We start from the raw sequence: 27,955 nt of genomic DNA, 5'->3' as shown, positions 1-27,955 counted from the left end.
AAGAATTTTCGATCTTAAGAAGTCGTGGCATCAACACACACACACACACAAAAGACGACACCGAGGAACAGTTCCATGGAAAACAGTAAAGGAAATTAATTGACTACTTATAAAATGATTCAGCTTCCTCAATTCGACTCCGTGCACTGCCTTTTTCCGCTCAGCTTTCACTGCGTCCAGCCCCGGCACAGACACCCTTCGACAGCCCGAGCGCCACACGGCCAATCGGAAGCAGGCTGCGGGGGCGGTGCGGCGCAGGTGCAACTTCAGCTCCTGCCTGTCGCCCCGAGTTTGAAACTTCACAAGTCTCCGAGAAGTCCCTGCACTGATTTTCCTACAGGTGAGCTGCTTTCATTGCCATGGACTTCAATAACCCGGGCTGTGCTGTGCTGTGCCGTTGTGGGCTTGCTTTCTGGCATACAGGGACATTTCGTCCTTTATTTCTCTGCGTGCTTTTCGCTAAAACGCTTGGCTTTGAGGGCGGTCCGCTCGCCTTTGCGGACTGGTACCGGAGTTATCGCGTCAAAACAAATTCGTCTTGAGAATACAGCTTCCCTTCATTTATCAAGGGGACACACAGCTTCATCGTGAAAGTTCTGGTATTGTTTTTTTTTAAAACTTGTACATCTGTACATCTTGTACATTTTAAAAAAAACTTGTACATCTCCGCGGATACAGAATGACACGTCGTAAAATAATATTGTGAAATCCGAGAACTCGCCGTTTCATATGTCTAATGACTTTTTAAAAACATGTAAAATTAAAAACCTACAGCTGTTCTTCCAGAACACAGACGTTTTCTTTAGAAAAAATCCCTTAATAATTATATTTATATACTTGGTTGCAAATAATATTCTCACTGTGGAAGGAGGCTGTTTCGAGGTCATACATAAGTATTTATGAGATTAACCGCTGCCTCTCATTAATTCAAAGTCGTGGTTTAAAAAGGAACTGAACAAGGGCCAGAAATAGCAGTTGGCTCCCATCATATCCACATTTCATTGTTAATAAGTGGGCAAACAAACCAGGAAGTTTTTTTTTCTTCGTTTTCGTGCTGTTTACCGGACGCTGCGGCGGCCAGGAAGGCTGTCCGGCCGAGTCCTCATTACCCTGCAGAGTGTCGTGTTGTCATTAAAACAGACGCCCTGTTTTTAGTGGACAGGGTCATTCAAGAATGCACACTGGAGACAGCCCGATAGTCCACCCCGAGTTTAATTATTCTATGTGAAATTGTTTTAAACGTTTTAACATCAGCAAAGGGTTTCGAGCGACGCTGGGAGCTGAAACCAAATCTAACAGAAGCATGAATGAACAGTGTCTTTCTCCAAGATCGCAAGAATTGCTTCGGTACCGTGGGGCGCACTTTAGCGCAAAACAGAGGAATGGTTGATAATTGCAGCTGTCGCAAAGTGATTTTCCCTGTCGTTTCATTTTGAACTAGCCTCTGTGAGAATCGTTCACCTTAGCACCTCCGACCGATGCTGCTGCATCTAGCCTGTCGCTATTGGCTTCACGGCGTGCTTGGACCTAGTTTAGGCTACTCGGTTATACACGAATGTATCCAGGTACGCAGTTAAGGGTTTCCAGGTTGATAGGGCCAAACTCCAAATCAGGCCAACATTTCAAGATTACAGGAATAGCTTCACCATAACCTAAGGGCTTAGCAGACAGTGACGTCTTGATCTTCACCAACTATTCCAGTAAAAAATAGCGTGTGAAAAAAATGGTTGCTATTAAGCTTACGTGGAAGGAAGGTAACATTACTCGGACCTGAAGCAGTGCATCAGCTGTTTTAAGGTTTAACTCTATTCTGTGTGCTAGAGTACGTTGAACTGTTCATTACAGTCTAGGAAAGACAGTGTACAATGAATTACATAACACAATAAATAGGGAAATGTGTTCACTATGGAAAAAGACCAACAGGAGATGCATGTGATACAATGTTCTAAACCAGGGGAGTGTTACTTTGTCCTCCAGTTGGACTCAGTGACTTTGAGCGCAGCTGGTAATAAACTTATCACACCTGAAGAAGGCTCCACGGCCGAAACGTTGTGTTCTCTTTCTTCTTTTTTTCAGCATGGAATAAACCTATTACTTGTTCCTTTGCAGCCTACGCATGCTGACGCAGCTACCCACCTGATAAACTTATCATGGTGAAAATAGATAAACATTATTTTAATAGCCTGCAGTATGTGTTGAGCTGCAATCCACAGATTGTTATTTTTCCACAGGGTTAATAAAAATATGATCTTATTTTTTGAAAAATACATGAACAAATATATTTTTTAAGTATAGTGTGAAACAAGCACATTGCCAAGGTTGACCAAATGTATCTTTCATTCTGTTCAGTACTCTAAAGAAATGTCAGATATGCAAATAAAACTCATACATCGGGCAGTTTATGAAGTTTAGGAGCTTTGTACTTGGCACTTATATCTAGTCTTATCTTTACAAGGCCAACAAAATACAGAAAATAATAATTCTTCCGGAACTATAATCTCACACCGTATCTTTAGATGTGTCTAAGGGCATTATTCTCTCAAAGAAGATAATTTTTTTTCCAGTTTTTATCATTGTATTCCCATGTTGAGGAACAATACCAAATTTTAAGTCAAGTATAGTTTTCCCAAAACAATACAACTGGGAGTGAGTTATCAATAGGTTTGTGAAGGAACCAAGTCAGAAAACATCGTTTTTTATAACGCTTGATTACAGTTCAATAAATCACCTTTTTTATCTAGTTACTGTAAATTCTTACATAAATTTCCTGTTCCTGTGTAAACACTGGTTAAATTCAAACAGAAATCATTACTTGATTTTCTGGCAGTCATTCAATAAACAAAGTGTTTTAGAACTTTATGTAACTTGATTACAAGTTATAGATATTTTCTGTTGTCCCCAAGTGTCTAATCTTTGATCTAATACTCTGTAAATTATTCCTTAAGAAAAGAACTACATTACAGAATTGTAATCCAAAAATGTTTATATATATATATGTATGCATTGTTTTTGTTCCATGCTGTTTCATTATAATCCAATACAGTTTTATTATTTTTACTGCTTTGTAGTAATGAAAGTTTGGCGTTCACTCTTTGAAAGTACATTAGTTTGCAATTTGAGTGTTATCACATGGTGTTATTTTCTGGTAAATAGTAAAATGCTGGTATTGTAATTAATTGCTGCCAGCTTCAGGGGTTCTGGGTTCAATTCTAACAAGCGAACCTGTCTGTGTGGAGTCTGCATGTTTTTTTTCTGTCCGAACAGGTTGCCCAGGTTTTCTGGTTTCCTCCCACTGTCAATAGACAGCCAGGTTAGGTCTGACAGTAATTCAGTGGGTTATGACCAGTTCACTCCAACAAACTCCATAGGAGGTTCTTTCATCTGTACCTATTCTGACATGAACCTATATTTCTTTGGAATATTACAGTGGTTGAATGGATTTTCCGTTTTGATGCAGTAAACGGTAGTAGTCTGTAGTAAACACTGTTTCTTGTACTATACGAGGCATAGTCTGAGATCGCATGGGTTTGGGAATATTGCAGAGAGTTAGTACAGGAACTGACTAGTTTGAATTCTCTACAGGAGTTTAGTTGTGAAATTTGAATGAGCCTTTAACACCTGATTAATTCAATGCAATCCATAGTGTCTGTTGGATGCTGCTTTTGGTTAAAGTGTGAAAGAGAATAAACTGCTATAAATCATGCCCTGTGTGTGCCCCACCCTGTCTGTTGTGTTGGCACATTTATATTTTAATTGATGAATTTCCAAAGGTTAACCATGGCGTAAATATTTTCCGTTGACTATTCTCTGTTTTCCTGTTTATTTTTTTCAGATTGCGGATCTGGAAGTATCCTAAAAAAATCTGTTATCTGTGATTTTTTTGCCAGATATGGCAGAAAGCCAAAGCCCTGAAGGTAAGAGCCAGGTATCTGTGGCATGAGGAAGAATGTTGTTGTTTCTTTAAGTTGGCACTATGCATAAAAAAAAACCAAAACAAAAGCTGTACAACCTAAACTCATTTTGTTATTTCAAGCAAAGAATATAGAAGCAAAAACACTGAGGTTTCCAAAAATATTTTTACCATCTTTGCAAAGTTAAGGAGCTGCAGCTGTGGAGAATGTGTTTTGCTTCCTTTATTTCTGCTTTTGTTTCCTTGCAGCCCCCCCTGCGCTACAGAGATAAGTTGTTGCTTCACGTACTGTATGTGTAAAATGTTGTCACCTCGCAGAGTTCATCCTTTCCGGCACGATCGAGCTGCCCCACACAAATAGCTGCTTCGTTTACTTCTAGAAACTGCAGCGAGATACCTAGAGGCAGAGTCCTGCTCAAGAGGAAGCAAGCTCTTGTGCCTGACTGAAGCGCTCAGCAGAAAGCTGAGATCGGCAGTATCCGCGCAAGAGGTGCAGGGTTTTAACTGAAGCTTGCGCTCGCTGTTCTTAAATCGCCAGCAGCGGGTTTGATGACAGTGTTGCCAGTCAGGTCCCACTGTGCCACGTTTGGAATGCCAGAACATGTGGCAGTGATGGAGGTGACAGGCCAGTGCAGGAAGCTCCAGTGTACGGGTATTTTTGTTTCTTTTGATACAGACCTTAGGCAACGGCATGATTCATCCTAGGTGTACCCACCACTGTAGAGGCTATGTATTACTAATGAAGTTAAAGAATTTTTTTTTCAAGTTTGGCATTTGGTGATGCTGCCTTTAATTTCAGAGGTGGAAAAAGCGTGAATGTAACCGTCTTTTTTGCCATGAGCTCACTGATTTAGAAAACTACTGTAAACATGTACTCTAATGACATGGTCTGTTGGGACTCGTATGCCTTTTTCTGAACTCATGGTAATTTCTAAGAACGTGAAAGCTTGCAAACAAGAGGAGGTTGGGAAGTAATCGAGGATCTTAAAAAAAAAAAGTCAGGGTGTGAACCTCAGTAACGTGACTTGGTAGCTTGTTCCAGACCCCTACCATCCTTTGTGTAAAGAAGCTCCTCCTGTTCTCAGCATTAAATGCTCTTCACCTCAGTTTCCACTTGTGCATTTCACTGTAGAACTTGATGAAGCCCCGTGGGTTGATCGTGTCAAGGCCTTTTGTACTTCTGATAAGAATTTTGTGTAGTTCGGGTTCCCTCGCAATCTGCTCTGTTCAGGACTAAAATGATTCCTTTCATTTAACTTGGCAGGGTAAGAGGTTCCTTTAAACCTAGGAGTATACCTGGTGACTGTTCTTTTGACCCATTCCAGATGTCCCGGTAGGTGTGTGGTGACCACCATAGTGCACAATGTTCTAAATTAGGTCTTACCCCTTAATTAACATTTACTGCAGCACTCTAGCTTTACTTGTTAGAAGTGTAATGTAAAATTGTGCAGACAAATCAATAAAAACATATTTCAAAAATACAATTCCTTTACCTCAAGTAATTTCCCTGGCTGTTATGGAGCAGACAGTGGGTAATGTAGTGTGATCGCATCCTTTTTCCTAGCCCACAGGCATGTACCCCACTCAAGGGGGTTTCTGTTGAGAGGAAGTGCGTTTCTGCTTTCTAGATGAAAGCTCTTGTTTCTACATGCAGTGCAGGTCATATAAATGTGCCTTTATATAAAGTTCCTGTTTCCTAGATGATGCAGGTTCTGTGCTCTGCTGAAGAGTGGGTCATATATCGGAAAATGAAAGGCACTTGTATAGTTGACATGGCTGAAGAAAGGTGATAGCTGCCAGGATGGGTGGAGGTAGAAATCTACTCTACGTCTTTACCAGACAGGATTGAATATATAAGCCTTTAAATCTACATCTATTTGGGTCTGTACATGCTGAAGTTCTAATATGTTCATATGGTAAATTTGAATGCACCCACAACGTTTCTGACTATTTTTAACTTTTTCTTGGCTGTCCCCAAAACATTTGTGAAATTAGGCCAGGACAAATATTGCTTTCATTGAACAAAGAACCTTTTTTTTTGCTTTAACTAACATTTTTATTAATTTCTTGCTTAACTTTAGTAGTAATTTGAGTTACAAAGTTACAAATCCATTATAATTGGATTAATTAAATGTGTTCTGAAGAGAGTTTATTTGACATTAATTAAAAATCTGCTTCACAGTCAGTTTTATCAATTTAAGGCATTAAGTAAAAGATGTAATTTGGGGATTGTGTTGTTTAAGTGATATATCTAGTTTGTCTTATTAAATGTTTATATTTAAAGCCATATATATATAAAAGTATATGGCCATTGCAACCCACTTTGGCTTACTGGTTTCCTTTACTCTACTGCCAGGCACACGGGCAATACTGCTGGTGGCTAAGACATTTGCAGCTTTTGTTTCTTCATAAGTTCCTCATCCCGAAGCTTTGAATGACCTAACTCGGCTTATACAAGACAATGAAATCCCTAGGCATGAATTACACTTTGCATGCTCACACTCTTTAAATTAGTTTTCTTTTCTTGAAACAAAAAGAACAACTTGTCCTGGAAGGTAAGCCAGCAGCCAAAGTATGTTCTAACAAATGTTAAAGGCCATCTCACATGGCTGTTTTGGTGTGTGGTGAGTAAACTTGTGCAGCTAAATCTGCTGTAGTTCAGCCATACAGTACACTCGACTGCACTGAGGTCAGAGCCACAGTTTCAGTGTTTCAGTATTCAGTATCACGCACTTACAGAATTACTGCTGGATTCAGAAAATGTGCTTGTTAGCTGCAAATATACCCTTAGAAGTATGTTATGGGATGGGCTCTCTGCAGGAGTTGGTACACCGCATTAATATATTAGTAGCTTATTCCGTCTATAAAAGAAAGGGTCTTATGCCAGCACATTAAGTCAGCTGTCGTCTCTCTTTTAAGTTCTTAAATGGTATTTATTTTATTCTGAGACAGAGTCCTTTGTGCTATAAGTAAATATCAGGGAATGCATATCTAGACTTACACAGAAGCACAGCCAGACTAAAGAACATGACCTAGTTTTGTCAACACTGGCTTGTTGATAAAAAAAAAAGCGTTGCAAAAAATGATTTAGGGCGTTTGTAATGTGAATGGTGATGATTCTTTGTAAAAAATAAAGAAGGAGCAAGCTATGATGGAAAATGCGATTATGGCACCTTGTGAAATGAGCACATTGCACTATGGTCCAGAAATAAACATTTCAAGAGACACAGTTTTGAATCCTTAACTTTAGCTGTGTCTACTTAAGCCTGAAAAAAAACAAAAAACACTTTGTGTCTGAGTAAAATCTCTGAGGCTGATATTATTATAAATAATATTTTTATTATTCCCTTCTCCCACACCCTTTTCAAATCTGACTTCCTCTTTAAATATTTTAATATATATAAACAAAAAATCTTTTAAATAGCTTTGTTTTCTTTCTTGCAAAGCAGGACATATAAATAGAAAAGGCTCTTTTTCTCCCTGGAGGTTCATTGTCACTGCAGGTGTCTGTTTTTTTGTTATGACACACAGGGGGGCTTATCTGACTGGAACCCTTCCTCAGAAAAACCCCCGGCTTTTCTGTCAAGCAGAGGGAACTGGGGTTGTGAAGACAATTGGTGGACAGTAGCAAATTAGCTGAGAGAACAGTCTGACAGCTGCAACTAAGCGGAGAAACCGATTTGTGTACACGCTAGGCAACCAATGGCTTCACTCTCGGAAGCAGATTCCCAGATTTTAGCTGATGTTTGGATGTTTATTGAAGAAATAGTTGCTCAAATTCAGAATGAGCTGCAAAGCCTGAGACCCATGTAAATGATTTTTGTGCTCTTTAAGATTGGAGCATCGGAACGACCACATACCACATAACTACCACAGCTGAGTATATCGTTGTCTTCAGACCAATTACCGAACGCAATCTTCTGTAACCCGGTGGAGCTACAAGCTCGTTAGTGTGTGTGGCTCAAAACTTTCACACAGGCTTAGTCTTGTTTATTCTGGTTTACTTCATCTGTGTAGCCTCCTCCTAATATAATACATTTTCCATCCATCTTTCTCTGTATAAATCACATTTATAGCCCTATTGTTTTCATACAGGATAGCGATTCTGAGCGTAGCTGGCATATTACAGTACTCCAATACCACTTCCTCAGATTGTTACTGTAAATGCAGGAAGCAAATTGATTAATTTTCTCTCCGTTTAGTATCACTGTTTTTCTCCATCTACCTCCTTGGCCTCCAGCCTAAACAAAAAGCTGTTTTGATACAAGACATGTAAAAAGACTGTTAAGATATTGTGGGGAAAATACAGGTGTTAATAGAAATCTAGTGTGCATTCCCAGGAGATGTATTACGATAACTGGAGAATAAAAATGAATGTTCATAAGCATTCCTTTACAAGTGCTGTTATGACAAATGCCAGTTCACATGCCCTTACTGCTGTGTTTGTAAAAGTTTAAAATGTTGAAAGCTTCTAGTACTGTTGCTAAACTCCAGAAGCACTACTGTGGATGGCTCTTTTACACAGTAGGGAAAATCACACTTTTCCTTCTGTACTCCTTGGTATTTTTGTTCAGGCTTCAAACGGGAGTTTTCCTGAACCCTCTTTGATTTCCTCTGCCCAATGGGACACAGAGGCGTGAGTGGTCCCGATGACCCAATGAAACGGGCCACTTCTTTAGAGTTGTTGGTTTCAGGAGGCCATCCAGGTGTCTTGAAGGAAGCTGAGGACGGAAAAGAGAAACACTAATGGCTTGCCAATGACGTGTTTGATTTCAGTGGTTACCGAACGCTGATGAGAGTTTCGTGTTGTCCAAAACATGAGAGTCCAAAAGGAATATGTTTTTCTAAAGCCAACACCAGCCTTGATTTTACTGTGGTAAATGTGACCAAAGTTAATATTTATCCATATTTTTTTTTCTCTATTTTATATCATACTACGCTTGTAACAGACGTGCAGTAAATGTCTGTATTTTACTGTGCTTTTAATGAGGTAAGTCAAACTTTCTTTTTAAAGAAGAGGAGTTGTCATGACTAAAGGTTTGCGCCAATCTAAATAAAAACTGCAGACGGGGCTGGTGTTGTGTTGGGGAATGTTGGAAATAACTTAGACCTTTGCCCCTAGTTGTCTGTTTCCCTGTCTGTTGGGGCCCTACTTTCTTGAACCTTCTGGCTTCTTGAACTTTGTCTCACAGCCAGTAGTGAATTCCTATTGCGATACCTGAAACTGGTTAACTGTAAAACTTCCGCATGTCAGACCAACGCTATGACTTCGTCCTTGTGCTAGGAAGGGAATTTGTGAAGTGTTAACCGAGGTTTTGATTTGATAAGGGTGTTTTGACCATGATGACATTTACAACATTAGCTGTTTCGGGGAAGTGATGAGAATTTGTTTTTTTTAAGGGTTTTAAATACATTGTTCTGTCATTTCTTGGTGCATAATTTTCCTTCCTTATCAAGAGGCCTGCAAAGAGAAAATGTCCTGTCCCCAGCAAGCTGTGCCAAAATGTGGTCTTGTAGTAGAGAGCGGACCGTGAGCGAGACTCAGTCGTGTACTACTTTCATTTGTAACTGTGGGTCAACAGTGTGACCCAGTGCCAGGGGGTCATTCCAAATAACAGGCTCGTGGAAATAGATTTTGCCCCATAATCATGAAAAAAAACAGATGTTGAAAAAGGGTTGAAATGTGTACTTGTTTTCAGCAGGTTTTCTGTGGGATTTTGAAGTTTTGCATGTACAGAAAATTATTAGAAATAACCTGCTTTGAAGAGAGCTGCTTGCTTAGACGACAAACTACGGTGCAGGAAGTCAGAAATCTTAAAATAGAACCCTCTCTATATTTCTTGTAAATTATGTTAATAGGATGCAGCTACATTACTCAGATAAGATCCTTAGTGGTCGTCTGAGTGTGAGCAGCCCACTGAATTAACCTTTGAGAGCAAAATTTGTGATGTATGTCAGCGTATCGAAATAATACAACTTCAAACCACAGGCAATTTTGTCGTAACCAATGAAAATGCTTTCACTGAGGAGACAGAGTGGCACCTCTCCCATTGAAAATAAATTCTGTTAAAGCTACAGTTTAATGACACTAGAGGAACTGACCCGTGACTGTGTGACATTCCTGTTGTCCTGAGGTTTCATAGTTAATGTGGACCCAGTGATTTTACTGTCTTAAAATTGGTAAAGGTTCTCCAAGCCTGGCAATGTTGTATTCATATTTTATATTCGTATTACTTTCGTTGCATAAATTGTGCATCACTTACTATTTTTGTTTTTACCAGATCCATAAGTCATAAGAATGGTTGTAAATGAAAAGAGGCCATTCAGCCCATCTGACTTGTTGGGTTGTTAGTAGCTACCAAGTACCAAGTTAATAGCTAATTGATCTGAGGATGTCATCTAGCTGTTATGTGCAAAAAGCCAGAGTAAAGAAGAATGAGATTTGCCCTCGCATGGCACAGTAATAAAATCTCTTCAGAACAGGCCTGTTTGTTTGAATGATGTCCAAACGATCAGCTTCAACAGCTTGGCTTGACATTTTGTTTTTGAAGACGTACAGAACTCGGTTTTGAAGAAGTCCCCGCTTTTTTCTGTCTCGTCTTCAGTTCTACTTTATTTCTTTGTAGTCGTGCAGTGTCTCTTTGAGTTACTTTGCCAGTGCCTTTGAGGATTTTGAATGCTTGAATCCTTTCACAGTCTCCTTTTTTTTTACTGAACGTCTGTAGTCTTTGAAACTAAAGCCAGTTGAGATTCAGTCAATCTAACCTATGTTTGCTGGAAATGCTGTCAATGCAGTGTTTGTACAATTATCTGAAAGAGTGTTTATACTCCATTTGGTATTAAAGTATTATTTCTTCATATATTCTAATTATGTAGAGCACAATTATTTCACCCTTTAGTGGCATTTATGTCTGACCCTTATTTGGATGAAACAACTATAGGTAATGTATGGATAGATAAACTGCATTTAAAATAACTAGCATTTGTTATCCTGCTCAGTGCACTGTGTTGCTTTTAAATACTACATTGCATTAAACAAGATGCGTTAGACAGGTACTGCATGTAAACATGCAAATTCACTTCTCTCTGTGGTAAGCTATACAGGAGGGCCTGTCAGTCCCCAAACTTGCATTGAACCTGAAAGACCTTCCTGTGCAATTGTTGCTTAATGAAAAAAGCTCTCTTCAGTTATGGCTGTTGAAATGAAATGCTTCACAAAAGGATTGCACTGATGTGTGCCTGTGCACTTCAATGGAGGGGAAGTGTGTTAATTAGTAATATATCTCCAGATCGCGTCAAACCGCTTGCTCAAAGAAAGAAATAGACGAGCACTTCAGGAAGCTCATGGAAAATCGGCTTGGTGCCATTCATAAGGTAGCAGCTTTATGCAGTGTGCAGGGATCAGCGCTAAATCTTCTCTTAAATCCTTCAGCGAGCAAATGTAAGGCCTTTCTGTGAGCTGTGGGGGGGAAAGAAGGAAAAGACTGAAAAACTGTTTTCATGCACACTGAAAAATCCCCCCAGCCTCCCCATCATCTGCTTCCCCCTCAGCAACCCCCCTCCACTCCTGCTTTCATTAGAGGAAGTACGTTTCTCAGTCGAAATAGTTTCGTTCTCTAGAGTGTTTGTTCAGGGCCCACTGTTTCTTAAGTTCAAATTGAAATCCAGAGATGACCCGAATTTTGTGTCCAGGAGTTCTGAGGATTGGGTTTCTGTGAGGAGGAAGGTGAGACGCCAGTTTAAATCTACACTAGGAGCTTGAACTTTTCATGCCTTTTTGTGGAGTAATCAGACTGTTCGGCAGAAGGTCACATAGATCGTTTTGCAGAGTCAACTCTGGAACAGGTGCTGACTTGTTTTGATCTCTTCTGCTTTTTTTCTAGTATCGATGAAATACTGGATAAAACCGTGCATGCTGAAAATGGGTAGAATATAGAATATAGAAATATAGAATATTTGCTGCTGCATTTGTGCCCTTTGCAGAGCAAAACAGCTGCTGTTGCCTGTAATTTTCAAAATCGCACGTCCTCAGCATTTTCTTAGCAATAGTAACTGCTTGAACATGTTGTGATTTCTAAGTCTTAACAAAACCTCGTAATTAATTTTTAATGTCTTCCAGTGTGTTTAGGGGAGCTTTTTGAGTTTGCGTTACTGCTCACATAAAGGTATATTTGAAATGTATTATTAACATAATGCACAGTTTTGGGAACATACAAAGAAGCGTTTTAACCTTCTGTTTACAGTATGTGCATTAGCTGTCTATAGAATGTGCTTCGTGTTTGTTTAGTTCCTCTGCAGGTCATTCAGCAGTGACATGGTGTAACACCATGCTTGTAAGGCTATGCTCTCTAAAGAAGTTAAGCAACATTACTAAGAAAGGAGATAAAGAAACCTGTGCAATCCACCCTTAAGTTTATTTATAAAAGTTTAGGCATCAATGTTGAAAAGTGCATTATTCTCTTCAAAAGAGAAATGTGTACTTGTTTATTTGTATCTGGTTCAATGAAGCCTTGATTATCATCAGCCTGTACTACCTTTACTACCATGTATACATGATGCTTTATTTTGGTTTCTAACACAAATTATCACCCTTATAGATTTCACTGTGCTTTAAATTATAATTCATTATTTTTCTAACTTGAAACTGTTTTCTGTTTTTAATGATACTTTAGTCACCAGATTCCATAGCTGTGGGTGGTTTCTATTAAAAGACCCATAATCCATTCAGAAGGAATGAAGTTATGCACCTGTGCTTTTACTTTCGGGGCTCTAGATATAGTCCAATTCCTTATGTGTAGCTTCGTATCAACACCCCACTCCCACACACACAGCCTCCTTTAGTATAAATGTTCCATTATCATTGTCTTTCATGTGGGTAGCAAGGCAGCGATTTCTCTTCCTGGTTAAAATCACCTGTGCTGATCAGGCACTGAAACGTGGGCGCTGTGAGCACGACTGTTCTAACTAATGCACTGGTCATTTGTAGTCTTTGATGCTGTGCTGTTGCATATCCGTGTTGCAATGAAATGTGTAAGATTTGGTATACAGCTGTGCAGACACTTCTGCACACCGTCGGCATTTAAGGAACTTTTGTTTCAGAGAGGTGAGTTAAGGAAAAGATTTTGCAATTAAAGTGTTGAGAAGGCTGGAAAAATAAGCCCTCAAAAAGCATCCATAATAAACCAGTGCATACTCTTCTTCACAGATGTGATCGTCTGCCCTCAATGCGAGTGAGCTGGCGTCTTCCTGGATTCCTGAAAGTCTCCTGCAGCCAAGATCGACATGGAGGTGAAAGGTGTGCAGCTATTTCAAACCAGTTTCTTGGCCTCAAAGGACGTTATAAAGGTTACGCTAAAAAATGCACTTGTAGTTATTAATGGTACATAAGAGGAATTTAAAAAATCTTCCATGATTCATCCATTGTTTGGGATGAGATCCATGCTGTCATAAACACAGTATGTATCCCACATGACGTTTCCCTATTGGCTGAGATCCCACAGCCACTTACTGTCCCACCTGTAATTACAGAAAATCTTCATTTTTTTCTGCGGGACTGCAAAAGGGGATGTCAGATGAGCTGGTATTTAACGGAAAGAATGTAGAAATAACGTTTTGCAACTTAAGTACTGTATGAAATCTAGTCATCTAAAATAGCTTGCCAAATCTTTTATGGCAAACAGCATGCCCAGTATAAAAATGTTATTTTCCAGGAAGACTTGCTCTGTTTAACTGTTTAAAAAATTGAAATGCAGGACCAATATACATGCAGAATCCTTAAACTGAAAGATCTGTACAGAAACTAAAGCTGCTACTGTTTCTCTTGAATCTGTGTCATTACAAGGTTTAGTATGACAGAGTTTTAGGTATGTAGCTTGTCTGGCCCCCGTGTTTGTGTGAGTTTCCTCCCACAGTCCAAAACATGCTAGTAGGTTAATTGGCTTCAGGGAAAATTGACCCTGGTGTGTGTGTCTGTGTGTGCCCTGCAATGGACTGGTGTCCTGTATAAGGTGCACCTGTCCTGGTGCCCGTTGCTTGCCGGGATAGACTCCAGCTCCAGACTGAATTGGAACAACCTGGTAGAAGATGAATGAATAGATGGATGTATCTCACGGTCAGTTCAGTGAAACAATAAAGCAACAAAGCAAGATGTGATAGCCAGGCATACAGCAGAAACCCTTATGTGCAGGGCAGAGCATTGCATATCCCAGTGTGCTGAAGTTACTGCTTGCAACCATGGCTAACTCTGTTCCCACCCACGTGTAACTCTGCAGTGGGCTACAGAGTGTCCTCTGCTGTGGAATCGGACATTTTCCGCAGCGTCCAGGCCATTCTGCGGGAGTTAGAAGGCCAACACCCAGCCTCCCAGCCCATCCGAGGTAGTGTGTCACATCAGTCCTTTTTTATTTATTAAGAGTAGTGTACATACTGCTGGCCAGTTTCCTCCTTTTGCCTCTCTTTCATTGTAGCACCAAGATGGCATCAGTAGGGTTTTTGAGGGACAGGGCTTGAAAGTACGAGATAATCTCTCACATTTAAAAATAATTGCGATCTGTGGTTTATAGTAATTACTATTATTGCATGTTTCCATTGCCAACTCACTGTGAGGGAAACAAGTCAATTCTCCTACTGACCCAAAAGTGTTAGCCCATTGTGCACCGAGTTGGACAGCAGTGTTAACTAAGAGCGGTACTGGGTTGCAATAGCCACTGGCTGGAGAAATGATAAGCATGTGAGGCGTATCATTCATTTCTATGGTTAATTACTGACTAATAACTTCTATACTGTTTCCAGTAAGCATTGCCTACAAGGCGAACAGCTCAACTGAAACATCATCTTTGTGGTTCATGAGATATTGCTGATAAATGTGATATATTTGATATCGCCAGAGGGCACTCTTCATATTTGCATTGTAAGAGAGGTGTGCTTACATGTGGTTGTTTTGGAACAGGGATGCTAAGATGGACTCTGCATAAGAAAATTGAGAACAGTCCTGCAAAAAGCATCTCATTGGTTAAAATAGTTGTGAAAGAATTAGAAAGGGTAAGTCATTTTGCCTTTTATAAAAAAAAAAATCCCTAGACTTTGTAAGAATTTCAAAGGAACAAGTAATAGGTTTATTCCAGGCTGGAAAGAGAAGAGAGGAAACGGACCATTTCGGCTGTGAAGCCTTCTTCAGGTGTGAGAAAGACAGGGCAGACTGCAAAGACTAAACAGCACAGAAGTACACAAGCTGGGAGAGGGGAGGGGGCAGAGAGGCCACTCAGGAAGTGCAAAGTGGAGAGGGGTGGAGAAAGGTGTGAGGTCAAAACCTGCTTGAGAAGAGAGAAGATTACACAAAAATAAGTCTGTCATTAAGAGAAGGGGGATGCTGTGAACCTCGTTTCAGGATTTTTAAAGATTTTGTTTGTTTAATGTATAATTGAAACTAAAGAATTGTCTTAAGTCGTTAGGGTAATCACAGTACATTTTAATGACATAAGCATCCTGTTAATTTTTTAGTAGGATTTTAGTAAGACAAAAAGGCATTTAAAGATCAAACACTCAAGTGTTTGAAATGATCTTCTGACATGACATGACGATGGGCTGCACTTTTTGTAAAACACATACCGATAATATCTTTATCCTAAGGTGATCCCAATTCTGATGTCTTTTCAGGCGGAGAGGGCTGACAATAAATTGTACATCATACCTCTGCTCCACACACTGATGTACACAATAATCCAGGTGGGTCATTCTGCTTCTGCTGTCTGGCACGGTCAAGAAAACAAATTGCAGCACGTCGTTCTCCTGTTGTCGTTGCAAACATATCCCTAAACAGAAACAGCTTCCATCAAAAATAGCTTCAGGAAGGATTTCCCAATGCTGAATGACAGGAAGTGACTGGAGGAAGTCTGTCAGTGAGGTACTACAGTGTTTTATTCCCAGTCTGGGAACTGGAGAGGAATGTGCTCTTTAATCTTCAGAATGGACAATAAAATTCCTACTAGCCATAACAGAAAGATGGACTGAAAGTATAATCCTTCTTATGTTAGCTTATCTTGTGTCTGTTTAAGAAACCTCTGATGATTCCTCTATACTGTATGTAATGGGCTTAACATGGATGTCACAAGATATCCTTCACATATATAATTTAAAATTAAGCAGAACTCGCTGCAAATTAGACTGGGAGTTGGAATTCCACTTAAAAATGGAAGATGCAGGTGTATACTAATGTTAGCCCATGCTGGTACATTGTGGTGTTTCTTACCAGATGTATATTAGGATTGTTGCACTGGTCAGTCATAGCTATACCATGTTTATGAGCACCAATCAGGTGAAATATCAGTGAGGAACAGCTTATATCAACTATATGTGTGGTCAATTAGAAGTCTCCCAAGATGGTTCAGCCTTACAACTTTGTGAGATCACGATAAAACTGAATGGAGTTTCCTACATACCTGTACCTCGTGTGCTCTGTTTTTATGTGTGCAGGGTGTGTAAAATATTAGCTGGCATGTTCTAGCAGCTTCATTAAGGCAGCTTTTGTGCTGCAGACCAGTATCGTTTTCTACTCATACAAACCATGAGGGAACACAGTCGGAAAATAATTAACAAGGAAATTACAATGTAGGCAAAGTAGTAGATTCTGAAAGATGCCTGTAAATTCAAGCATGAAAATATATAAGATAGATGTAAAAGGCAGAAACAAAATGCTTATGTCTACATTAATTTAAGTCTTAAATGTGTGGCATTCAGTATGAGATTGCTGTTTTTGGTCAGCTACATGTATTTTGATTTCACAGGCAAATTGTGACCATAATTTATCATAAATTTTACTGAGTATTTCTCATATACATAAGTTTTAAATGGATTAATTGAAAGTGTTTTTAAATAAAATTATGCAGTATCTCATAAGTGCTGTCAAGGGAGGTTCACTATGTCGTTTGAAACATTGCTGGCAGTTTCCTTTCCTATTTTTTGGGAGCCACATCATGGACAATCTGTGATGACCCCAGGGGTTCCCAGAGCCCGAGAACTGATGGGACAGTACCATGACTTTCTTCACAATGTGCTTTCTCATTTTACTGCAGGCAGCGTACATTCCTGACGACCTGTATCAAAGGGTGTATGACTTCTGCAAACGGTTGCTAACACTCCCTGAGCCCTACTGCACGATCGGCCTCAGCCACGCTGTCAAGATTAAAACAGAACGCTACACCCCAGGTACAGAGTCTGTGTGACCGCACGGCTTTCGTCTCTGGCATGCTGCAGAGGACAGATTCCTTTGAAATGGGAATCAGGTCTCTCCTGTGCCCCCTGCTTTCTAACATGTAAGGCAGTTCTGGTTATGAGTTTAATTTTTCATGTTGTAGCCTGCTTGTCTTATTACCTTTGCGGATGGAGTCATCGACTCATCTCGATTGCAAGGTGATGTTTGTCGCAATCGGCTTCAGAATGATCCTGCCAGAGTCAGATGGGAGAAAGGAGCAGGTGGCATCCCTTATGTTTTGAACATCCATATGAGCCGGCCTACTCTAACACACATCTCTCTGTTTTGCAGGTCTTTTATATCAGAGGATGCTTATTACTGAGCAAAACATAAAGAATGACCAATTTCCATACCAGGAAAAGTAAGTACACTTCACTGTACATCATACAGAGTGTATTATAACCTATATCTGAAAAGATACAGTGTACAATAACCTGTCTCTTATGGGTAGCTTTACAGATGGTTGTTTGTAACATGTAGTAGTTAGACAAACAAAAGCCACAAAAGACTTATATCGGCAGTTCACATCTAATTTGTAGAGCTTTCTTTAAGAGAGGAGAAAAGTATTGTAGGCAGTGGTCATGCATAATTTTAGAAAGTCTGTTTTTATACTTGTATGTGCTGTTGCAATAAGTTGCACAACTGGCGCTCCAGATGAGGCCGTGCACATGCTTCATGTTTTTTCAGACATTCTCACTCTCGGGCTGTGGCTTCCCTGCAGGGTGCTTGTGTTTGCAGACCCCGGCGTGTTCCCGGGCGAGACGGGGGCCGCGCTGAGCCGAGACATCGAGTCCAGCAGCCCCCTGCACAGCCCCGTGGGGCACATGTGCAGTGTCATCCAGCACACCTTGCAGGCCACGCTGGGGGAGAGCTGCGATGGTCCTGCTCTGGCTCGGATTCTGGAGGTTGGTGTGGTTTGTGAGTCAGCATGCTCGGCTCAGCGCAGCGCAGTGATCTGCTTCTGACTAGGCCCTTGTGCGTGCAGTTCTTGATGGTAATGCAAGCTTCAGGAATACCTGGACAGACAAGCAGGTTTACTCTTTTCATGACTGCTAATCTTAGGGTAGGACATGTGTTGCGGAACCTTTCACTGTGAAGATTGAAAGTCTGTTTAAAGGAAAACCTCAAGATTGAGTCAGTGCTTACCAATAAATGATATCGCTGACAAACTTGAGCATTACTGTACAGTGTCAATGTTAATATATTTATTTTTAACTGGGGTGGGGGAATTGTGTGTGAGGTGTCCACTGTCCGTGTCCCGGACATCTAGGATGGAACAGTGTGAGAAACCACAGAGAAAAAATGCAAATAGTAAAAACTGTAATTTGAGAGGAAGACACGTAAAGCCATATTGTAAAAAGGTGCAGTCCTTTAGATGAGACGTATAACCAAGGTCCTGACTCACTGTGGTCATTAAAAATCCCAGGGCGTTTCTCAAAAAGAGTAGGGGTGTTACTCTGGTGTTCTGGCCAAATTTCTCTTTGGCGCTTACCAATCATGGCCTCCTAATAATCCCCATCTATGAATTGGCTTCATTATGCTGTTCTCTTCCTCACTAATAGCTGATGTGTGGTGAGAGTTCTGGTGCACTTTGGCTGCTGTCACATCATCCAGGTGAGGCTGCACATTGGGAGTCTCCATTCCATGTAAAGCACTTTGAGTGGAGTGTCCAGAAAAGCGCTATAGAAGTGTGAGGAATTATTATTATTAATCATTATCAAACCACTTGCAAAAGGGAATCCCAAGTTTCAGAAAACTGCTGAAAAGGCTAGGTAACGAGACCAAGTCATTCCAAATGAATTGCTTACCGGTTAGAGCATCATGGGTTTAGGAAGCAGTTTTGTGTGTGGCTATTAATAGTGCCTTTGTGTTGCAGGCCAGAGGACAAGATGTTGAGGCATACTTCCAGGAAGTGGTGTTGTGCATGGAGCACTGTTCAGAGGAAGCGGGGTCAGACCGCAGTCAGTACACAGCGAGACTGCAGAAGCTCTACGCACACATCCTCAGGACTGCAGACCATGGTATGCCATTGCACCTGTCCTGTAGGAGGTATTTTTATTTAGACCTCTTGTGAAGCTGGATTAAAGGAAAGGTCGAAAGATTTTTGATGTCTGATATTGAGATTTTTCCAATGAATATTATTGATACTCCCTTCCTTCCCCCTCTCCTTTCTACCCCAGATAATATGGTTTGTTTTCATGTTTAAGTTCTGTTCCTTTCTGCTTTCTATTAAGATGTGCAGTCGCAGGGGTCTCTGTGTAGCGTCCCCCTGCCAAACCCTGAAATCAGCTTTCACCTCTGGCGGGAGGATGAACAGTTGTGTAAGTGAGGTTTATTTCTTCATTTGGCTTTCGTTTTTTGGGGGGAAAACTGACTTGTTTTGATACCAATGCAGATATCCCATTTTTGGGCTCCTTTTCCCTTTGAAATACGAGCGTGTATTAGAATGTTTCTGACAGTTGTGCCAACACAGAGAGTGAGAACTTCCAACAAATCCATTCAGAATTCTCCTTCTCCTAAATTAAAATGTGATTTTCAAATGCATTAGCTTGCTTACTTCAAACTCACACGCAGAGCCCAGGCAGCCATCACAAACTCCACGAGCTGTTCATTATGTGGATGTTTATGATGTCCTCTTCTGCTTTTGGAAACAGGGAGAGAGCTTGCGAAGTTTGTTAGGTCAGGGTCCTCCTATGACCACTACAGCATGGGCCCAGACTTCTTTGACCTGAACGATTTCTCGGTGGACTTCAGCCCGGAGATGACGCGGCACTCCATCCTGTCCAACGACAGCGGGATCGAGAGGGATCTGCCTCCGAATGAGCTGCCGGCTGTGGCGGAGGAGCCCCCTAGTGGTGGGAGTGAGCAGGAGCAGGCCAGGCTGTTGAGGAGGGGCTGCATCAAGATGAAGCCCTCGGTTTCGGACGGCATGGCCCTCCTTCAGGACGGTGTGCTTGAGGAGCCCAGTGCCAGCGGGAAACTGCAGAGGAAAGCGGGGAGCCGCGGGATGTCTGTGAGCAAGCAGCAGCGGCTCTACACTGCCCGCGTTGTGGTGATGGGAGATGACCAGGTGCTAGGAAAGCTGGCAAGGGCCTATTATTCCCTAAGGTAAGGGTGCGCTTAAAATGATTGAGGCGTTTCCCTCCCTGACACACTATCTCACGCAAAACGTCATTAAATATTTAGAACCCAGCCTGCTGATATCGTGATTAATGGCTTATTTTGGAGATATCCCAGAGAATAGCCTAAAAGACCATGTTCAGCTTCCTCTATTACAGCTAAAGTACTGTATTTTTTTAGCATTTTTGCTTTTTGGTTTCTGTCATAGGAAGAGGGAGGCACGGCGTCCCTTTCTGACAACAAAGCTGAATCTGAAGATTTACTACGTACCTGTCGCTAGCGAGCCGCAGAACGCCTCTCCAGTTAAGGTAAAATCATGTTATTGTTACATTAGGTCACAACAGGCACATTAAATCTGACTACATTAAAGTCTTTGCAGCTTTTAATTGTATAGCTTTCAGTATGTACAAAGAAGAAAACCTTTCTGCACTGCTGAAGGACTGCCTGCTCTCGGATTATCAGTTGAAAAGACAGACATTGCCAGGAACAAAAAAGCCAGTGGAGCTATCGTCTGGAACAGCAGTTTGTTCTTTCTTGTCTTACAGGAGAATGTTTCAGCTACAAGCGGCAAACCTTGTCTCCTGGCCTCTTACCTTGGAAGAGTGGATCCTTGGTTCGAGAGCAACATTAACAGCCTGGGAAACATGATTCCCAAGCTGGTCAAAATGGTAAGAGTGCGGGAAACAGCCTCCGCCCTCAAAACTCTGTCTGAAATGACTCTGCTTCTGGCTGAGCCTCAAGAAGCTTCCTTATCTTGGTTTCAGTTTTCTTGGTGGCGTGTGCTATATAAAGTCTCGTCATTCCAGGGCTAAATGTTAAGTCACTTGTGTTTACAAGACACAAAGACAGTACAGCCTTGTGGGTATTGGCTGTGTGATGCCCTTCTAGCCTCTTCACAAGGGGTCACAAGTCTCAACATTTTGTTGTAAAACAAGATCAATAGGATATAAACTCTGGAAAAGATGGATTACACATTGCACAGTTATTATTATTACAGCTAGAGCTGCAGTGATAGTTCTGAGGCGCTGAGAGTAAAACGTTTCACACTCCTTGCTTGCATTTTCTTACAGTTCCTTCCATTTGTTAACCTTTCTCACACTTGTATATGCATAGTAACATAGATGGCAAGGAGAAACCAGCACAGATCTTCACTTCTTAGTTAAGGCTTTGATGTGGTAGCGTAGCATGAATACAAACACTTTACCTCTTCCAGTGCATTGGAAATCACCATTTTCAATTTGACCTGTTTGATTTGACCCGCTGAGTGGGTCGCGCTCTGTCGGAAAACTAGACGCCTTGCACCTCCCTCCGAGAAGTAACAGAGGGTCACTTGTGTTTATTTCAGCAATCAAGCACGAGCAAATCTGCAGAGACAGACCCGTTTCTGGTTGATGTTATCTCCTACTACATCCGCTTGGCTCTGCAACCTGTCTTCTTCACTCTCTACTCTGTCAAGGTAGGTGCCTGCCTGCGGTGTTCCATTTGCTGCACGAAAATCAAGAGATGGCGTTCAGACTGCCCGTCCTTCCTTTCGCTTTAAAAGCAGAAGAAATCTCTTTTCTGGTCTGTTTAATGATCAGAATTAACTATTTGAGTTCCTCTCGCTTTCTTGTCATGGATGGAATGAAGCAGGGTCTGTTTTTTTTTGCCCTCTCTGTCGATTTGCTTAATTAAAATCAGTTTCTGCTCACTCTCTAGTGGCAGTCTGAGCAGTGCACCAAAGAAATGCAGCCGATCTATAAATCTCACCTGAAGTGTCATATTTTTCCTGGATGCAATGTAATCTTCTGTGTCCTGTGTCCAGATAACATTCTCCAGCTTGACGAAGGAAGCTGTGGAGGATGTCTTCGTCACACAGCTGGCAGTCGACTTCCCAGAATTCAGACTTTTCCCAGGTGCGATCAGAAGCCAACGGGATGGTTTTTTTTTTTGCTGTTTCTTTGTAGATTTTGTTTTAATCTGTCTAAGACAAAAATGACTTGCAATTTTAATCCGCTGAACACTAGACTGCAATAGTTCTAATACCTGTTTTTAAAAATGCACCCTCCAAAAATAATTGACATGAAGCATTTAATCCTGCAGATTTCCAAATTATTATCCAATTCACAATTGAATTAAAACAATCAATACAGTTTATTTTATTTAACACAATATTTTATCTTTGTAAATTATTATGATATGTTTATTTTGTATTCTGGAATTTATAAGGCTCAATCTATTTATTACTGCACCATGTACGTTACCTTCTTTAAATGGTTGACTGTGAAAGTGTTCTATTGGGTTATCTATAAATCATTTGTGTAGCACATGCATCTGACAAATGAATATATACTTTTTGGGAAATGTATTGTGAGCTAAAGACATAACTGTGGAATGGGCAGTAAATTTCCTTGTTTGCTAATAAAGTGTTATTCCATTAATTCTCCAGAGGGATCAGTTAGAAATAAAAAGAGTATTTCTGAAATCTGTGGTGCAGTCATCTCTGTCAACTACATAAAGGTAGGTCTTTATTTCCTAATATTTGTGTGCTCTTTCTGGACAACTCTGTGTATGTTGAACAAAGTATAAAATGGCTGTTTTATTAGTATAAAGCAATATAATTTAAATTGACCCTTATTGTAATATTTTTTTTTGAAATCCTGAACGATATCCTCTGATGTTTTGGTGATCTGTTTGCCATTTAACACTGGTATTTCCAGCTTGCTTTCATTAAACATCCTTTGTCTTGATGAACAGATTTTTTATGTTTTTGTATTTTGTCATCTTTTTGTTGCAAAGGCGTCTTTGAGCAACAGGGAAACGAACAGGGGAGTTTCACTAAGAACATCTGGTGTGCTCATCAATGCTATTCCCATGAGTGAAAGAGATGGTAAGCAGGGATATATCCAGTACATAAAGAATACTGGTTTTAACTGGACTGGTAATTGCTTATTGTTTGCACTACTTGGTATTTCAGAAAGAAAGGTGACGATTTGAATGATTTACTTGCAGCACAGTGAAGGTTATCAGAAGCAGTACCTGCTCTCCTACCACTAGAGGCCTCCAGTGCGATAACCAAACTTGAACGTTGGTGGAGGAATTAAGCACGAGATGCAGCAAAATCACAATTTCATAATACGTGCAATATGTTACCTATTTCTTTTCATATTTCATATTTTCATATAAGTGCTCTCAAGTTGTTTGAAATAAGCAAACATTTGAAACAACAGTGCATTCAGTTGAATGAATTACAATAACGGGAGGTTTGCACATTTCATCATTTCATGATTCATGCTTCCAGTGAAGTACAGTAGGGCTCCAGGTTCCAGACCGGACGGTTGGGGGAGTCAGATCTCAGGATCAGTGCTGCAGTTGCCCCTGTGAGCACAGTCCCTCACTCATATTGCTCCAATACCCTGCTATATTAATGAGTCTGCAGGTCACTGTTTAGTATGCAGTATGTTCTCAATTTACGTACCTGGTAAAACAAAGGAACAAAAAAAGTTACTTCAGTTCACAGGATATTCCATTTTTGTTTTCTGCTAGTAAGGAGTGTATTCTCAGCTGAAATATGTTTAGTGTTTACTTGAAAACTCGTGACTCTGTTCATCTCCTTTCTTTTTTTCAGACCTTGACTGTCTCACTGTGAGCTTTTCTGATAGTCCCAAAATCAAGACTGGGGTGGTAAGTTTCATGTTTTTTTTTCTTGTTAAACATTTAGGAGGTTGTTGGTACAGTGCAATGACGATCCAACTCAAATACTATAAAAAAACGAGGTTCTACACCTGCATGTCTGAAATTTCCATGGCCATGATAATACAGAAGGTTGGCTACAATGTGTTTATCTGTTATATTCATAGGATCAGAGGATCAGAACGTGTAGCATTAAAATCAGGTCCCTTGAGCGACGCACCTTCACAGTTTGCCTTGACAAGGACTCCAAGAGAGTTTTTAAGGATGTTTTGAGGTGAGCACCAATTAAAATCTTCTGCCATGTCAAATGATTTGAAACAGTCTAGCAGTGCTTGTGTTGCTACATGAATAGATAAGATAAGATCACTTTATTGGCCATATACAATTTCTTGCATTAGGAATTTGTCTTTTCGCATACCCCAGCTTGCTCTCCATGAGACAGACACACACACACAGGGAGTGAAAAGCTTGGGGTCAGAGTGCAGGGTCAGCCATTTATACGGTGCCCTTGGAGCAGTTGGGTTAAGGGCCTTGTTCAGGGGCCCAACAGAGTAGGATTCCTCTGCCGGCTGCGGGATTTGAACCGGCAACCTTCTAGCCACAGGTGCAGATCCTTAGCCACAGAGCCACCACTCCGCCCCAAATGGAAACAGTAATTAGTTTTATGATTGATGCAAACACACTCAAAAATTACATTCTGCATCTTTTAATCAAGCCCCTATATCTGCTGTATTGCACTACCAAGGGTTTCTATAAGGCAGAAAAGTGATCCACAGTGAATTGAAAAAAAATATTTGTTTTGGTTCAGATTCTCAGTGTGAGTGGTGTGATGGCACTTTCCTGTGGATTTTTAGCAAGGACAACCTTCCTTGGGATGCAGTTGAGAAGTTTGGATGTCTTTGAAGTTTAGACTGAAGGAAATTCCAATTTGTGAATTCTTCATTTCAGGTGTTTTTTTTTCTGTTCTTTGTTTTACAGCATCGAAGTATCGAGGTGCCTGGACCCAGGCTACTGCATTCAGAAAGCCAGGAAATCGAAATTTACCTTGGGAGACGAAAAAGATGTAGGACTGATGAAGTACATGACAAAGGGTCTGCCTCTGCCCATCAACACATTTGCTGGGATTATCCAGTGATTATTCTGCCCTGGCCACCGAAAACAAACTGACATGGATGTTTGCAGTAGTTTAAGCAGCAGAAAACATCCACAGCTCTCCTTAAGCGCAGTTCTAAACTACAACTACAAGAGTCTGAGGCTGTGACTATCAGTGTCCACTGTAGCTGGTAATCAGATTGGTTACAGTGAGAAACCTCAGAGTGATCAAGAAAAACTCGTGAAAAGATAAGATGCAGGTGTAATTACCCTGATCTTAATCACCTGAAGTATCAGGTTTCTGGCGCACTATTGGAAAGTAAGGAGAGCAAACAGAATTGTGCACTGAATGGAACAAGTATCAATAGATATAGTACTAATACATTTATACAGAGGAGGTGTGGTACATACTCACCAGTGTGACTGATACAAACAAGTGGTGAGACTCTGTTTATTTATTACATTGTGTACACACTAAGGGCATGAAACAGCTTGTTGGAGAAAGTAAAAAACGAATCTAAATTGTGGCATTACACTATATTTGTCTTTAGAAACTCAAAAGGCACACGGAGAGAAACAGGAAACAATTGAAAATGTACAGCACTTGCTGAACTCCTAAGGATACAAATGGCCTCTCAATTGTAGCCCTTCTCATGTGGTACGATACGTATGGGAACCCTAGTTCAAGCTGGTGACTTGAAGCAGCTCCTGCTTTGAAACCTCAGCTTCTCGGAAGGATCAGGCTTGACCAGGCAAATCAAGCAGGCACCAAGAGAGACTGAGGAGAGACCGTCTGAGACGAGCTCCTTCCTGCTTGCTTTGGAGGGTTTTACGAAACCCGCTCTTCAGGTTCGGTGGAAAGGACTGTGTTTGACACAGAAAGAGATGGAAGAAGATCCCCATCCCATAGTGAATTCGGTGAGGCAGGGAAAAATGGAAATAACCATAGAAAACACAGGCTGTGAGCCTTTTTTAGTAGCTGCTAAGAACATTTAGAAATGAACAATACATCTCTGTGTCCTTTTTATGTTTACTTTTATAAGCTGATGAAAAGTGAAAGAATATTGTAATGAAAGTGGGGCTGTTGGTGTTTGGACGCTTAATATTCATTCAGACGTGACCGTTCCCATATGCATCTGAAAGAAAAGAAAAATGCACAGAATTATGGTCTGATTTATAATAAATCATAATGGCCCTGATCAGTATTAAATATGCTGAGCGGTGTGCATTTTTGTAAGAAATGATTGCAAAAAAGAAGGCTTCTTGAGCTGTGAATCACACTCTGGTATTCTCAGTTCTTTGCAGTTCTTTGAAGTGGCACGTACAAATTATTTCCTTTCTGTTTCAAAACTAAAATCTTGCATGTTTTAAAAAGGGTTTCATTTACAAGAAATCAAACTGAGTAGCAAGTGGGTGCTTTTATTGTGCTGTCTGTCATGTGCTAGGCAATATTTAATCTAAACATTGTTTGCACATCTTCATTGATTTTGAAAAGCCCTTCATTTTTTTGTTCCAGGGAGGTAATTTCAGATGAATATCTAATTGTTATTAGCAGTATTATGTTAATGCAGATTTCATTGTTTTAGATTTTGGAGAAATAAAACTGATTGCCTAGTTTAGGTCGCAGTATGTTTGTAACCAAAGGTGAAATGCATATTTAAAAAGTTGGACCTTAAATTTAAGTGTACAGTACGTTTCAATATAGAGTTGACAATAATGTCACTACAAGTTACTTCGTCATTATATACATTAATTGCTGTTATTTTGCATGTTTTAAAATTTTCCCTTTCTTTGTCAATTTATAGTCTCACTGTTCACTTCTGAGAGTGCTTCGTGATTATTGTAGGATAGTTGGATTTTTCTGCTGGACTCCATCAACCAATTATTTGTTGAGCCAGCTCAGCAGGCAGTTCTGAAATCTGGAATGATTTTCAGTGGTGTGGCTATGTATCGTTGCATGCAGTAACACCTACACTGGGGCTGAAGTAATCGAATTACTTCTGAGCTGATCTGATTGTTGAGGTTTGTGGACACAGGCTGTGCACTCCCCTTCTAAGTACCCCTTCAGGGAATAAATAACAATTTGCACATAAAATAAACATCTGTGAGCCTCTGGGTTAGTTTACATTAGCTGCCTCCAAAAAGGGGCAAATTAAACAATCTGGACAAACCCTGATGTTACTTCATTTAATTCGAATTCTCTATGAACATTACAGCTGCTAGTACGGTAGATGTGGATGTCTTGATGAGTCTGGAGTCCCAGTCACAAATCTGCATGCACCTCGTGAGTTGTCCATCACTGCATTTAACAATTCTTTAGAAGGTTACAGCACAATGTAATAATAATGAATAATTCCTTACACTTATATAGCACTTTTTCCGGACAATCCACTCAAAGCGACTCCCCTCCACCACAACGAATGTGTATCTGCCACCTGGATGATGTGACGGCAGCCAGTACTCTCCCCACGCACCAGCTCTCGGTGGGGAGGAGAACAGAGTGATGAAGACAGTTCAGAGATGATGATGATTATTAGGAGGCCATGACTGGTCAATGCCAGGGAGAAATTTGTCCAGGACGCTGGGGTTACACCCCTACTCTTTTTGAGAAACACCTTGGGATTTTTAATGATCACAGAAAGTCAGGACCTCGGTTTTACATCTCATCCGAAGGATGAGACCTGTGATATCTGGATGACCACTTGCACATTATTTTGCTATAAAATATAAAAACTTTATCATCATTATTACGAAGATGTTTTATCTCCTGTATATTAATTGTGTTAATGTATACTTTGTAATTTATTGCCAAATATGTAAACAAAAGTAAATACTGTAATGTGTGTACATGTAGGATTTAAATACTGTATGTTGTATTATATAAAAAGCATTTGGGAGCATTCTGTCTTGGT

The 27,955-nt window shown here is 40.5% G+C and overlaps 1 protein-coding gene across 4 annotated transcripts; it reads left to right on the top strand.

Moving 5' to 3' along the window:
• Positions 1 to 17: 17 nt before the first annotated feature.
• Positions 18 to 27,943, top strand: pik3r6 (phosphoinositide-3-kinase regulatory subunit 6). 4 transcript variants are annotated; one of them, XR_015925427.1, is made up of 22 exons: positions 18 to 340; positions 3,833 to 3,914; positions 13,116 to 13,205; positions 14,182 to 14,286; positions 14,859 to 14,950; positions 15,566 to 15,634; positions 16,981 to 17,113; positions 17,451 to 17,520; positions 17,881 to 18,064; positions 19,036 to 19,180; positions 19,394 to 19,480; positions 19,814 to 20,267; positions 20,488 to 20,587; positions 20,825 to 20,947; positions 21,625 to 21,735; positions 22,084 to 22,174; positions 22,708 to 22,778; positions 23,058 to 23,148; positions 23,887 to 23,942; positions 24,119 to 24,225; positions 24,930 to 25,961; positions 27,260 to 27,943. XR_015925427.1 is itself a non-coding variant. In XM_088600005.1 (21 exons), the coding sequence occupies exons 3-21, from the start codon at positions 13,193 to 13,195 to the stop codon at positions 25,084 to 25,086; spliced, it is 2,259 nt and encodes a 752-aa protein (XP_088456131.1). In that variant the 5' UTR covers positions 18 to 340; positions 3,833 to 3,914; positions 13,116 to 13,192; the 3' UTR covers positions 25,087 to 27,943. The 4 variants fall into 4 exon arrangements, 3 of the variants coding, with proteins under 3 accessions (XP_088456131.1, XP_088456133.1, XP_088456134.1); XM_088600005.1 differs by having other exon boundaries at positions 24,930 to 27,943; XM_088600007.1 differs by lacking the exons at positions 18 to 340; positions 3,833 to 3,914 and adding an exon at positions 11,500 to 11,636 and having other exon boundaries at positions 24,930 to 27,943.
• The last annotated feature ends 12 nt before the right edge of the window (positions 27,944 to 27,955 follow it).

The sequence above is a fragment of the Lepisosteus platostomus genome, chromosome 11, assembly GCF_059453375.1.
Source record: "Lepisosteus platostomus isolate fLepPlt1 chromosome 11, fLepPlt1.hap1, whole genome shotgun sequence".
In the NCBI taxonomy this organism is placed as follows: Eukaryota; Metazoa; Chordata; class Actinopteri; order Semionotiformes; family Lepisosteidae; genus Lepisosteus; species Lepisosteus platostomus.
The sequence above is the reverse complement of the archived record's forward strand: the minus strand, read 5'-3'. Positions and strand labels throughout refer to the sequence as shown.